Below are 13,055 nucleotides of genomic sequence, written 5' to 3'. Positions count from 1 at the left end.
GAGGTGTGTCCCTTCAAAATGGAAGGAGGGGGTGGCTGGAAGGCAGCCATGTTGGCGGACAAAAAGGGGATACTCTTGTCCAGTTCTTGCATGCAATCAGTGGAGAGCTTTGTCATGTGTTGGGTTGCCAGGTATCCGGTTTTGAACCGGACAGTCCAGTATTTGAGCTTTCTGTTCGGGACACAATTGAGAAAATATAAGGTGGGTATTTTCCTCAATAAGATGGAATGTAGATTTTGACGTAATGTCAAATGAGTCTGGTATTTTTGTTGAAGCCATCTGGCAACCCTAATCGTGTGATAAATTCAACACAGAATGGGGAATGCCTAATTCATCCTTATTTAGAAATATACCACACCAAGCCTAGCAAATGGAGCTGAAAAATGAACACCCTAGAAACACAAGTAACTCTCAAAGTAGCAAGCCTTCCAGTTATTTTTTTCAATCGTTATTTGGATGAGCGGAGAAGATCCTTACACGCAACAATTTTTTTTTTTTTTAAACAAGATCAACCAGCTTTCAGAGCCTTCCATATCTATTATGACATTTATAGCCTCTAAATAATAGGTTTTAATAATCAATTTGGTCATAAAGTATCTCAAAACAAATGTAAAGATTTTCTTCTCTATAGAATTTTGATCACCATGTGAATTTATACCTTGCTCTGTAATTACAATAAAATGATTTTAGTTGTTAAAAAAGAAAATCCTAACTGTTCAAACAGCTAAAAATAGTTTATTTTAAATTATTCTTCCTTCCCACAGCCCCTCCCTGTCCCAGAACTCAGCCCTACAGCACCTCTGCTTCTCCTACGGTTCTTCAAACAGTGCAATGCCTAGGAGGCTGTGGGAAGGTCCCATCTCTCCCCCCTCAGCCCGTAGGATGGCAACTCCTGGAGCTCTTCTCCCGCACCCCTACTCTGCCTCTCCCCAAGCCAGGCACTGCAGGAGCCGGAGGGAAAGGGGCAGAGGCGTTCGTAGTCCTGTCTGCATTTCTCACACGGGGAAGAAGGAGAGAGGGGAGCCATGCAGGCGGGAGAGACTTTTCTGCAGGACTGAACGTCACGAGAGGGTTGGAGCTTCTTGGGTCACCACCGGGCAGGCTCCAAAACCCTGTCCCTTGGGATTTAAAGCAGCAGCTTTGGTGACACTGTTGGAGTCCCCTATGGATCTAAGCAGAGCAAGCACTGGCTCTTCCTTTTAGGGGAAAAGGGAGGAGGGTGGCAGGAAGGAAAGGAAAACAAGTGTCCACATCACAGACGTAGGTCAAGGCAGGTCCACCAACCAGGAGAAGGTGGGGGGGGGGGGGCGGAAGAGAGGACAACTGCCCCAGGGCCTGGTGATTCAAAGGGGCCCGGGGCTGCCAGCTGCCGCAATGGCTCCTGCAGAAGCAGCGGCGGTTGGAGATCCAAGCTCTTTAAATTGCCACCAGAGCCCTGCACGGCATGCTCCGAATGGCACTGAGGAGGGACAGGCACTGTAAGGCAGCGCTGAGAGCCGGCCTCCCCAGCCCCGCCCCTTAGGACCAAGGCTCCACCCCTTGAAGGAGCCTGAAGCCATCTCTCGCCCCACCTTGCCCAAGGGTCCAGCGAATCTATCAGCTCACCTGGGTCGAGGCAAGGCTGCTCCCGTTGACCTAACACCACAAGGGTAGGTCTACAACACCACAGGAAGTCGACGTAAGGTACGCAACTCTACCCACATGAATAACGTAACTGGATTCAACGTATCTTAGACTGTTACCAGGGGTTCTGTGGGAGACACTCCCCCATCAACTCACCTTACTCGTCTCCTTTTGCGATAGAATACTAGGATCAATGGGAGAGCGATCTGCATTCGATTTGGTAGGTCTTCACTAGACCAACTAAATCAATTGCCAGGGCATCAATCCCAGAGCCTCAATCCTGGCTGTAATGTAGATTTAACCTACATTTTTACACTACACTTTCACTCCCGATGATATAACTTGCCCATCGCACCAATTTAGTAACTCCACCTCCTCAAGAGGCATAGAACCAATGTCGATGTAGTTAGGTTGACACCGCTAGCCACAATGCCCCACACTGACAGTTCACTCAAGGCAAGCGCTCCTGGGGAGAACGCATGCCCTGCCCAACACCAGGAGCAAAGCGTAGATATGAACAAGGGATAGGATGCTAGATAGTGTGTAACGGAATAGTCATGTAACTGCACAAAATATCAGTTACACAATCATTCGATAGTCCCCAGGGTGGGGTTAGCAGCCAGAAGCCTTGAAAACCGGCTTCTCATGTACTGGCTCCTGCCTGCCCCTTCAACCTCCATACTGCTGCCACTCTGAGGCAACAGCGCTGGGAGCAGGCAGCTCCGTGGATCTAGTGCTCGTGAAGAGCCAGCTTAAAAGCTAGCTCCCCACAGGCACTGGCTCCTACCTCCCCCCCACCCCCGCCAGCTTCCTCTGATACAGAGGCAGCAAGCAGGAGGGGGAGTGCGTGTACTCGATAGGATTAACCAATAAACCCAGGCTTATCAATCAATCATGTACACGACTACATGCTGACATGCCTACAAGGGATGGAATTACTGGGGCAGCTTTATACCTACTTTTGGCATCTCGACTACAAAAAGTTGTTGAACTATGCCCTCAGGAGCCAATCCTGCAATGCACCAAGCAGCTCAGATTGTAAAAGCTTCAGGGCAGCGATTTGTCTCCTTTGTTGGTAAAGCGCCAGGCAAGTTGACTATGCTGTAACAATAATTAATTATTAAGTGATGCGGTTTTACGTTAGGGCAATGATTAGCAGGCTGAAGGCACAAAAGCTCTTCAATTGCATTCTTGGGAGGAGAATTTACAGGGGGCTGCTTTGAAGTCTTATCGATATATTCCTCTTCCAACTACCTCAAACAACGCAAACCCATCGCAACGCACAATCCGAGGGGGCGTGCAGCAATCAAATTCATTCACAGGCAAAGAGAGGGGGAAGAGAGCTGAATCAGAAATTATTTCAGAGTTTTGTGTTTCCTATAGGGAAATGGATTCTCTTTGGTGTGGTCAGTTTGCAGCAGTCCTTAATTATAGCTGTTCGAGTCAAGTTGGCACTCAAAGGATTAGCTCTAGGAAAGGCAGGTGAAGAAGGCGCTTTATACAGGTTGAACCTCTCTAGTCCGGCACTCTCTGGTCCAGCAACCTCCGTGGTCTGGCATGGTTTTGGTTAGCCAGATGTTCACTTTTCATGGGTGTGGCCTAATTTCCCATGGTCCCATAAAGTTTGTTTACAGCCAGCAGGTCTGGCTCTCACTGTTCTGGGCTGTTATTCAGCGTTAGTTTACCCCTACATGTCTTCTCTCAGCTTGGGAAGCAGTGGAAGGGTTGGTGATGCTGCTAGACAATCTTGACCTCCTGTGGTTCGGCAAATTCTCTGGTTCTGCACCAGTCGATCCCAAGGATGCCGGACTAGAGAGGTTCAATTTGTAGCGTGATGGCAGAGAGACCACCCCCCACAAAGCAAAGCTTGTACAAGCTACTGGAGACTTCTCCAGTGTCTTAGGGGGCTCAGCACGTGGACAGTACTTCTATTTCCTGCTGGCCTGCCACTTCTACCCTCCACCAGCCTGACATGGTCAGGCTTTGAAAGGCCATGAGGAGCCTGAAGTACAGTTGAGCATGTTTCTTCAGATATTTCCTCCCTGCGAGCCCCCTAGAAGGACCAAAGCAACACGCTGCACTAGCTCCTTTTCCATTCAAATCAAAATTTAAGAGATTCGCGCCTCACTTCCAGGCTGTGTCTACACTGGCACCCTTTTCTGTCAAAGGGATGCTAATGAGACACTTCGGAATTGCAAATTCTGTGGGGGATTTAAATATCCCCCGCGGCATTTGCATGAAAGTAGGAATAAGGGATCTTCCGGAAAAGGGCTTATTTTCTGCAAGATCCCATCTAGACTGGCGCTTTTCTCCGGCAAAACCCCGAGCCGGAAAAAAGCGGCAGCCATGTTCATGCAAATGCCATGGGGGATATTTAAATTCCCCATGGCATTTGCAATTCCGAAGTGTCTCATTAGCATCCCTTTTCCGGAAAAGGGTGCCAGTGTAGACACAGCCCCAAAGTTCTCAGGGCCTGGCTGTCTCCAGAATGCTGCCATCCATAGGGATCGCTGGAGAAGGCTCTGTGGACCATGGTATGAAATCCTTGGGCCAGTGAACACCGGCAGCCAAACTTCCACGAACTTCGACAGGGCCCCGGGGGCTTAGTGGTTGGACTCCACTTTTGGGCTTCTTCATAGAAAGGAGCCGACAGGCCAGGTCAGCTTGCCTTTCTCTCCCGCCTTCCTGCCCGCTGACACCTTGCTCCTGGCTCCAGTTCAGTGGCGGGAGAAGGAAAGAGTGAGAGGAAAAAATGAACGGTGAGTCAGTGTGGTAGAACCACCATTCCTATGGCAGGAGCTTTAGTCAAGAACGAGCTTGGGAAGAAGAGCACAAACGGTTTTCACTTACCCCTTATCCGTTCATTCTTGGTGTAAGACTTTGTGCTTCAGAATGCGCTCCCCTGAGGTCATCAGGGCCCTTTGCCAAAATGGCTAGGGGTCATCCTCCCCAGAGTCCACATGGGGAAAGGGAAGCACAGAAAGCTTAAGAGAAGTGCCCAGGATAACAGTGAGTCAGTGGCAGAGCAGGAGGAGTTAGCTCCCAGGAGTCCTGACTCCGACCTAGGATCTAAAACCACACTAGAAGCCACAGCTTCACCTAGAAGGAGTCCCTCTTGCTCTTATGTTGCTTAGATTAGCAATGAAGAAAAGGAAGAGAAGATGGATTTCTCTGTCCGCATGTCACATTCAACAGAATGATTAAACCCACTGATGTCATAACAGTAGGCGAATGTACCCCACCCCGAAAGGTCTGGAAGGTTGAACTAGATGCAAAGGTGTTTGAACTCAATACAAAACAAAGGTGTATGAAAGGAGTATGTCTCAATACAAAACAAAAAAAACAAAAAAAAAAAAAATCAAACCACGAACCACACACACTCCAACACAGATGCACAATCCAAGCCTGGAGAGGTAGGAACAAGTGATCTTATTTCACTTCATATTATTCTTGCAGAAATCCCTTGCCCAAAATCTCATCTTCTTTATTCCTTGCACCTTCTTTATTCGCCCCTCCCCTGGCTGGCTTGCCTCCAGACACCTTACATTCCTAGCCACCCTCACAGCTAATATCATCCCTCTTCCGCCCTCTAGCCAGCCAGCACGAGGCTAGCACAGATAGAACCTCCTTAATCCGGCACCCTCAGGACCTGACCAGTGCTGAACCAGAGAACTTGCCGGACCTGGGAGGTCAAGATTATCTAGCAGCATTTCCAACACTTCCACTGCTTCCTAGACTGTGAGAAGACATTTAGGGGTAAATTAGAGCTAAATCACAGCATAGAGCAGTGAGAGCCAGGACTGGCGGCTGTAAACAAACTTTATGGGATGGTGGGAAACTTGGCCACACCCATGGCTAGTGGACATGGGCTCACTCAAATCATGCCGGACCATGGATGTTCCCAGCCCAGAGAGTGCCAGATTAGAGAGGTTCAACCTGTAATGAGTAAACAGGTGGTTCAGTTCTGTGACATGGCCAATTACAGCTGGCTGAGCAACAAACAGCCAGATCGGTCTGCAGCTTTAACAGCCTCCCCCTGGTGTCCTGGAGATGCTCTGCAAGATTCCAAGATTCATTCCAACCCCCCGAACTCGTTTTTATTTAGAATTCCGAGGGAACATTCGATAGACCGAAAGGCCTAGAAACAGCAAAACCTTGGAACGGAGCTAGGATGCCATAATTCAGCAGGTAAAGTTACTGTCAGCAAAGTACTGAGGAAAGTGACCGTGTGGAACAGGAAGCAGAGATATTTACAACCTGAATGCGCAACTAGATTAAGAAGTTTAAAAATAGAGAGAGAAAAAAAATATGGATTGTGGAGCACTTCTCACATGCCAGAAGAGTGCAATATTTAAAGTTTCAGAAGCTGGCAATTCCCCAGATATCTCCAGGATAGACAACGGTACTAGGCCTATCCAACCAACCTGCCCCATGTGGGAGTAAGAACCAACTAGATGATTAGGGAGTCTACCCAGGAGCTAGTAGAATTAGGAGCGTGTGCTCAAGCTAGTCCAATAAAAACAGAAGTGCTAGCACAGAACATGTCCCATTCCCTATTTCATTACTCTCCCAGCCACTATATAGACTTACTGCAAGGAGGTGACTCCTTGCCTAAGACCCGCTAATCACCAGCTTAGCTGTTAAGGCTGCAAAGAAAAGCATGTGCAAATGCTGTGTGGATACCTGTCCATTAGTCTTGGGTTCTCAGACTGGGTCCTATTCTTTACGTAGGTCACTGAATAGCCATCGGAGGCAGGGCCGGTCCACAATATTTTGGCACTTGAGACAGGGAGCTCAAATAACACCCCCATGCCTCCTCGCTTGGGCCAAAACTTTGAAAGGTCTCAATTCTCTGGGTCCTAGTGGCAACCCTCCCCCCCCCCCCCCCAGTCTGGTACCTGAGACTGCTGCCTCAGTTTGCCTCACGGTAAGGCCAGCCCTGACCAGAGGGTAACAACTTTTACTCACTGCAACTGTCAGCTGAACATGAATCACCAAGTCAGAGGTGCAAGACGGGGTAACCCATTCCCCCACCACGTACCCAGCCACTGCACATTTCTGCCTGATGTACAAAAGCATCTTCCAGAGATCCACCAAGAGCTTGGGTATAAGGCGGACACGAATGTTGTGCCGGAAGGCTTGCACCCTTCCCAGAACCATTATCTCGGAAGGGGAAAGCGGATGTGTCTAGGGTTCCATTGTGAATTTGGCACTGAATAAGGCCATTCTTCACCACACACAAGACTCACATTCATCCAAAAGGGAAATTGCAGAGGCCGTACCCGCTCAGAGCACAAGCTGGAAATCAGCGTAGGAGGCATTCTCGTTCCAAATATAAACCCTATGCCGACATACCAGGGACACTCAGCTACAATTTGCATCTGTCACAGTTCAAGATAACTACGCCTGCATTGCCCTCACTGCGGTCCAGCATGGGCACTCACTTGCAGGCTTTTCGCACCATGCTTGGGTGCCCCTCTGCCTTCTGAGCAGGCTTTTTCCAGGCTGCACAGTTCCCAGCCTACACCGCAAATTCCTCAGCAAGCCAAATGGACTAAACAGCTGGCATCCGCACACTGGTTTCTCACCAGAAGTTCTAAACAGTTTCATCTGGTCACAGGAATAAATTACCACATGTGGCCCTTTCTAAGCAAGCACATTTATTCTTACAGGGAAAGCGTTACATCAAAAAATTAACAACTATACAATAAACTACCTGCCTGCTAATCATCATACCGGAGACCACCCCCTGCTACAACAAGGCTTTTGGTACATGATCATTCTATCAAACGTCTCCTGGTGTATTTTTCCATGGTCACAATTTTAGATCAGCTTTAACTCAGAACAAACAATCCTGGATAGTTAATTCTTCCCTTGATACAATGTGGACCACGGATCTTGGCCTCAAGTAGCAGGTGAACAGCAGACAATGCTTCTCGGCTTAGGGCGTAACTTCAAAAGGTCGGCTCTTTGCACAGCCAGAGAAGAGATTTTGCACTCTCCTCCTCTCTACGAAACCAGTTTTGCTTTGCTCCAGAAGTCCATTCTTGGCTGGCACTTTGTTTATAAGGGCACGTCTACACAGCAGGGCTAAAGCCAAATCAAGCTACACAACTTAAGCTATGCGATTGACTTAGCTTAAGTCGAAAGAGTGCCAAAAGTTGACATAAGCTATCAACACATTAGGAAGTCCAAGTTAGAGCACCCTTCCTCGGCCTTCCCTTACTCCTCGTATAATAAGGCTGTGTCTACACTGGGCCACTTATTCCGGAAAATCAGCCGCTTTTCCGGAATAAGCTGCGAGCTGTCTACACTGGCCCTTGAATTTCCGGAAAAGCAACGATGCTCTACTGTACAAAATCAGCCGCTATTCCGGAAAAACTATTCTGCTCCCGCTCGGGCATAAGTCCTTATTCCGAAACACTGTTCCGGAAAAGGGCCAGTGTAGACAGCCCAGTAGTCTTTTCCGGAAAAAAGCCCCGATCGCGAAAATGACGCTCGGGGCTCTTTTCCGGAAAAGCGCATCTACATTGGCCACGGACGCTTTTCCGGAAAAAGGGCTTTTCCAGAAAAGCAGCCTGCCAATGTAGATGCTCCTTTTCCGGAAATACTTATAACGAAAACTATTCTGTTTTAAGCATTTCCGGAAATTCATGCCAGCGTAGACACAGCCCATGGGTTACAGGAGTCGGAGTAAGAGGTCTTCCAGCTCAACATCATGTCGAAATAATGCTGCTGTGTATACATAACCTAGTAGTCCTCAGAAGCACATACCACCTCCCAGAGTTTACATTGGTCACCTCCCACACCTTAGAAAAAAAAAACAATCCTACAATGATTTTGCATATTTAATAGCTTGGCTGAGAAAGCTATTGCAACTTAACTCAATACAGGTTTTAAAGGATATTATAGGAAATTGATTTCTCTTTCAGAGCATCCTTTCAGGATAACCATTTAATACCTTTTAAATTATATATACATGCATTTGTCACTCTGCATTACTACAATGCATCGAACGGAGGTTAATACTGGAACCTCTGCCTACCTCGCACTGTGATGGTTTCTAAATTAGTGGGCCTCTCTCCTCTATGCCAGCCTTTCCCTAGGAGGAATCCTAGCTCCCCGGTTTTGGTGTAGGAGACGGAGTTTTCATTGCTGCATCCTGCACAGTCACGGTTGTGCTGTTTTTTTAAAGCAGTCAGACGACATTATGGGCCTGATTCCAGCTTCACTGCATGAGTGTAAATTGGTGAGAGCGGTCAGCGAGCGCAGAGAGGTGCCCTCTGACCTTGGTTCACCATTAGATCCGGCAGCATTTGACACTGGCGTTGCTCTGTGTAACCAGGCCTTCCCTCTAGAGCGAATTGCTTACAGGGAACTCCCGCAGAAGGGAGACAATCATGGTGGAATCAGTCTCCCAAAACACACACCGCTCCTTACTGAGTCAGTGTCCCTGCAAGCCACGATGAGCATGCTTGAGATGCAAACAGCTGATCAGTGTCCCTGCGTAAAATGTCCGATAATCCCTTCCCAGACAAGGCATCTGGCGTCCAGAGCTAGATCCCAGAGACACAAACACAAAAACGATCCCCTGCAGAGTCCCCGAACCCTTTCCCAGGCATTGGGGGAAAAGAGACCCAAATTCATCCCCCCAGTTGGTGTTAGCAGATGAAGACATACGTAGCATGGTGACGGGCTCTGGAAATCAAAGAAGGGAAGGCACAAGGAAACGCTGCCCTCGTTTTTAGAGGACAGAATGAGTCAAGGTGGTGTCAAATTCCTTTAATCCCCCACCTTTGGGTGCTGTGTTTAGCACCCTCCAGTGAGCAAAGCACAAAGATCTGCTGGGGTTGCCGTGCAGTGTTTCCTACAAACCAGGAGGGTTTTTCTGTTCCCTCTGCAGCCAGCAATGAGCTGCCAAAAGGAATGGGCCCGATCCTTCCCCCCCACACCTCTCCCCGCCCTGGGTTCCTGCTGATCCCCGCTAAGAGCACACGATTGGGTGGAGACATTTTGCAGAGGAATCGCCCGTTCTCCTGAGACAGCAGCAGTCACCCCACATCCAGCAGCCCCCCAGAAAACCAGCTTCACGTTTTTTATTGCCTCCCCTGGGCATCTCCTCCAGAGAGAGACCCAGGGAGCTAACCCAGGGCTGCGGGGGAGAGCTGCCAGCTGTCAGATTGGGATGGTGGCTGAGCAGGGAGAGCTGCTGTAGGGCAGGGTCCGGGAGAGGAGCTGGCACCAGGGCCCATATTACAAGCAGAGCCCTGCCCCATTTCCCATGCCATGGAGCTCCCCAGAGAATAACCCCAGCAGGTGGGGGGGAGGTGCTGCCACTGGGGGAGGGGAGGCATTCAACCCAGTACTTTGATTGGGGGAAGGGAGGGGGATTTTGCAATCGCGCTGGATTTAATGCACACTAGGGAATCTCCCCTTATGTCACAGGCTCAGTAACTCCCTCCCTGTGCCCAAAAGGACCCACCCCCCCCGCAGCAATCCACGGGGGGACCCCCCGAGGTCCATGCCCGGGGGCCCTCGCCCCCCATCTGGGGCAGGGACGCCAGGGCAGAGCAGCGGGGACGGGGGAGGCTACCTGCAGCCAGTTTCCCCCCCCCCCCCCGTCCATGCTCGTCGGCCCTCCGGGGCGGGGGTGGCCATACAGGGCCAAGCCACGGGGAAGGACGGGTCCGACCCGCACGGGAAAGCAAGGCGCGTCTCCAGCCGGGGCGCCCCCACCCTCCCGTCAATCACCCCCCCCCCTCCCGAGCCCCCGCACCCCGGCCCCGCCCGGCGACTCCGGGGGGGCTAGCGCAGGGCTGAGCCGCCAGCGCCTGGGGCAAGGGCGCAGCCGGGGAGAGCGCAGCGCCCCGCGCACCCAGGGCGCGTCCTCCCCAGGGGCACCGGCGCGCCCGGCTCCCGCCGCCGCCTGCGCCCCCGGGCGGGATCTACCTTCTCCTGGGCTCGGGTGAGCTTCTTCTGCATGTTGCTGGCGAGCTTCCCCGCCGTGACGCCCTTGCCCAGCTCGGCCATCTCGCCCCGCGCGCGCCGGTGGCCCCGGGGATCAGCGCAGCAGCCGGAGAGCGCGGCCACCCGGGCGCCCAACAATGGCCATCGCCGTCTCCCGGCCCCGGCGCCAGCCCCAGCCTTTTAAAGACACAGCGCCCCGGCCGCTTCTTAAAGGCGCCGCTCGCTCGCTCTGCAGCCTCCCCTCCTCCCCCCAACACACCCACCGCTCGCAGCCTGCTCCCCGGGGGCGCACGGGGCCTGCGCCCCGCCATGGAAAACCTTCGCTCGCCCCTCGGAGCGCGCTCCTTGGACTTCCCAAGCTTCCCACGCATCCCCTCTGGGCCCAGAGGGTCCCTCTCTGAGCATGGGCCCATCCGCTGGTTTTAGTCCTGCCTGATATTGACTGAGGCAAAGCCCAACACACCCCAAAACTTCACGGCTACGTCTAGACCGGCATGATTTTCCGCAAATGCTTTTAATGGAAAAGTTTTTCCAAAGAGCGGCTAGATTGGCACGGATGCTTTTCCGCAAAAGCACTTTTTGTGGAAAAGCGTCCGTGCCAATCTCGACGCGGTTTTGCGCAAGAAAGCCCCGATCGCCATTTTCGCCATCGGGGCTTTTTTGCGCAAAACAGTTTTTAGCTGTCTACACTGGCCCTCTTGCACAAAAACCTTTCCGGAAAAGGGCTTTTGCCCGAACGGGAACGTCAAAGCATTTGTGCAAGAAGCACTGATTTCGGACAGTAGAACGTCAGTGCTTTTGCGCAAAATCAAGCGGCCAGTGTAGACAGCGGCCGCTTTTGTGCAAAAACTTGCCTGTCTAGACGCAGCCCGCTGTTTCTCCATTCCACATGAGGACCATGCAGAACTTCAGAAGGAGATACCTGGGATTCACCTGCCTCTAAAGCCCTTGTGTCCAACACACTAGCCACACATGGCTGTTTGGCTATTTGAGTGTGGCTAGTTGACTTGAACAATGTGGCTATTTGGATGAGACACTACAGTGGCTACTGCTTCAGAACCGGTTGGACACTGCGGTTAAAACATTGCTCCTTACAATGGTCACCTGGTAGGCCCAGATTGTCAAAGATACTTAGGGATGCTCTGAGTTCCTAGAAGTGGAGGGCCCCTGACACATATTTGAATGGTTCTGATCCTCTCCGGTTGATCTTCTAAAAAAAAAAAGAGGTTTTAGAATTAGGAAAAGTACAGAGAAGGACAACAAAAACAATTGGGGAGGGGAGGAAGAGTTGCTATTATCAGGAGAGATTAAAAAAACAGATACAGTTCAGCTGGGGAAACAGACAGCTGAGAAGGGGGGATATATAGAGGACTAGAAAATCGTGACTGGTAAAGAGAAATTGAAAAAGGAAGTGTTATTTGCTCCCCATAAACACAAAAACTAGGGGTCACCGAAAGAAGTTAATAGGCAGCAGGTTTCAAACAAAGAAAGTATTTCATCACACAACGCACAGTCAACCTGTGGAACTCCTTGCCAGAGGATGTCGTGAAGGCCAAGACTTTAACAGGGTTCAAAAAAGAGCTAGAAAGATTCATGGAGAGTAGGTCCATCAATGTCTATTAGCAAGGATGGGTATTGGCCACTGTCAGCAGACAGGATACTGAACTGGATGGACCTTTGGTCCGACACAGTATGGCCGTTCTTATGTAAGGCAGGGTTTGATCACAGCTGGATGTAAGGGAAGAATGACAGGGAGCAGACACAGCAGATACCAAGGTTGTGTTCCTGGGCTTGCAGGAGGACGGGCGTGTCATCCACAGCAATGAAGACAGCCTGGGGGGAAGTGGGAAGTGGTAAGATCAGAAACCTCCTCTCATCCCACTGTAAAAGTGATTCCGTTGAGGTCAATGGGGTTATCTGGATATAAGCAAGAGGAGAGGCAGGTTAAAGCCATGTTGGCCAACACCAAACACAAAGTTTTGTCATTTTAAAATGAAATGTCATTTTGTCTGCTCAACACGTGTCCTGCATATTTCTACATCGCTGTATATGAAATAATACTGTAGGACTGCTGTCAGCTACGGGCCCATATGACGAGATGTGCATCCATAACCTACACCCGGGAGCCAACATCTTAAAATAAATACATGAGAAATATTATTTACGGATGCCTGCTGCCAGCTCCATTCACCTTCATTTCAGTTGGGGTGCGATTTATGGACAAAGGTTTTATGCTGAAAACTAGACCAACCAAACACTCATTCTTCGACATTGTCAAGGATACAGCTCTGTAGAACATTTCTCATCTGGCACAGCAGTTTGTCATTCTTATTAATTTTTCAAAGGTGTATGCAACTAATTGCAATTAACTGCTATTGTTGATTTGTAATATTTACAAATACTTCGTCCTGCTGTTTTTCAAATGGTTGCTGACACCTACAATTAGAAAATGACACCCCCTAGAA

General features: G+C 50.1%; 1 protein-coding gene across 20 annotated transcripts in view; it reads right to left on the bottom strand.

Annotated features, from left to right (window-relative positions):
• Window positions 1-10,766, bottom strand: part of BIN1 (bridging integrator 1) — a 152,716-nt gene extending 141,950 nt beyond the window's left edge. For 6 of the 20 annotated variants that reach the window (XM_075933053.1, XM_075933045.1, XM_075933056.1 and 3 more), the window contains exon 1: window positions 10,573-10,762. In XM_075933053.1, coding sequence (XP_075789168.1) covers window positions 10,573-10,653 — 81 coding nt within the window. In that variant the 5' untranslated portion in view covers window positions 10,654-10,762. Of the gene's footprint in view, window positions 1-10,572 lie in introns of all 20 variants that reach the window. The other 14 variants (XM_075933058.1, XM_075933048.1, XM_075933051.1 and 11 more) reach the window with 6 other exon arrangements.
• Window positions 10,767-13,055: the final 2,289 nt, after the last annotated feature.

Source organism: Pelodiscus sinensis, chromosome 7, assembly GCF_049634645.1.
Source record: "Pelodiscus sinensis isolate JC-2024 chromosome 7, ASM4963464v1, whole genome shotgun sequence".
In the NCBI taxonomy this organism is placed as follows: Eukaryota; Metazoa; Chordata; order Testudines; family Trionychidae; genus Pelodiscus; species Pelodiscus sinensis.
Note: the sequence above shows the minus strand (reverse complement) of the source record. Positions and strands in the feature narration are given on the sequence as shown.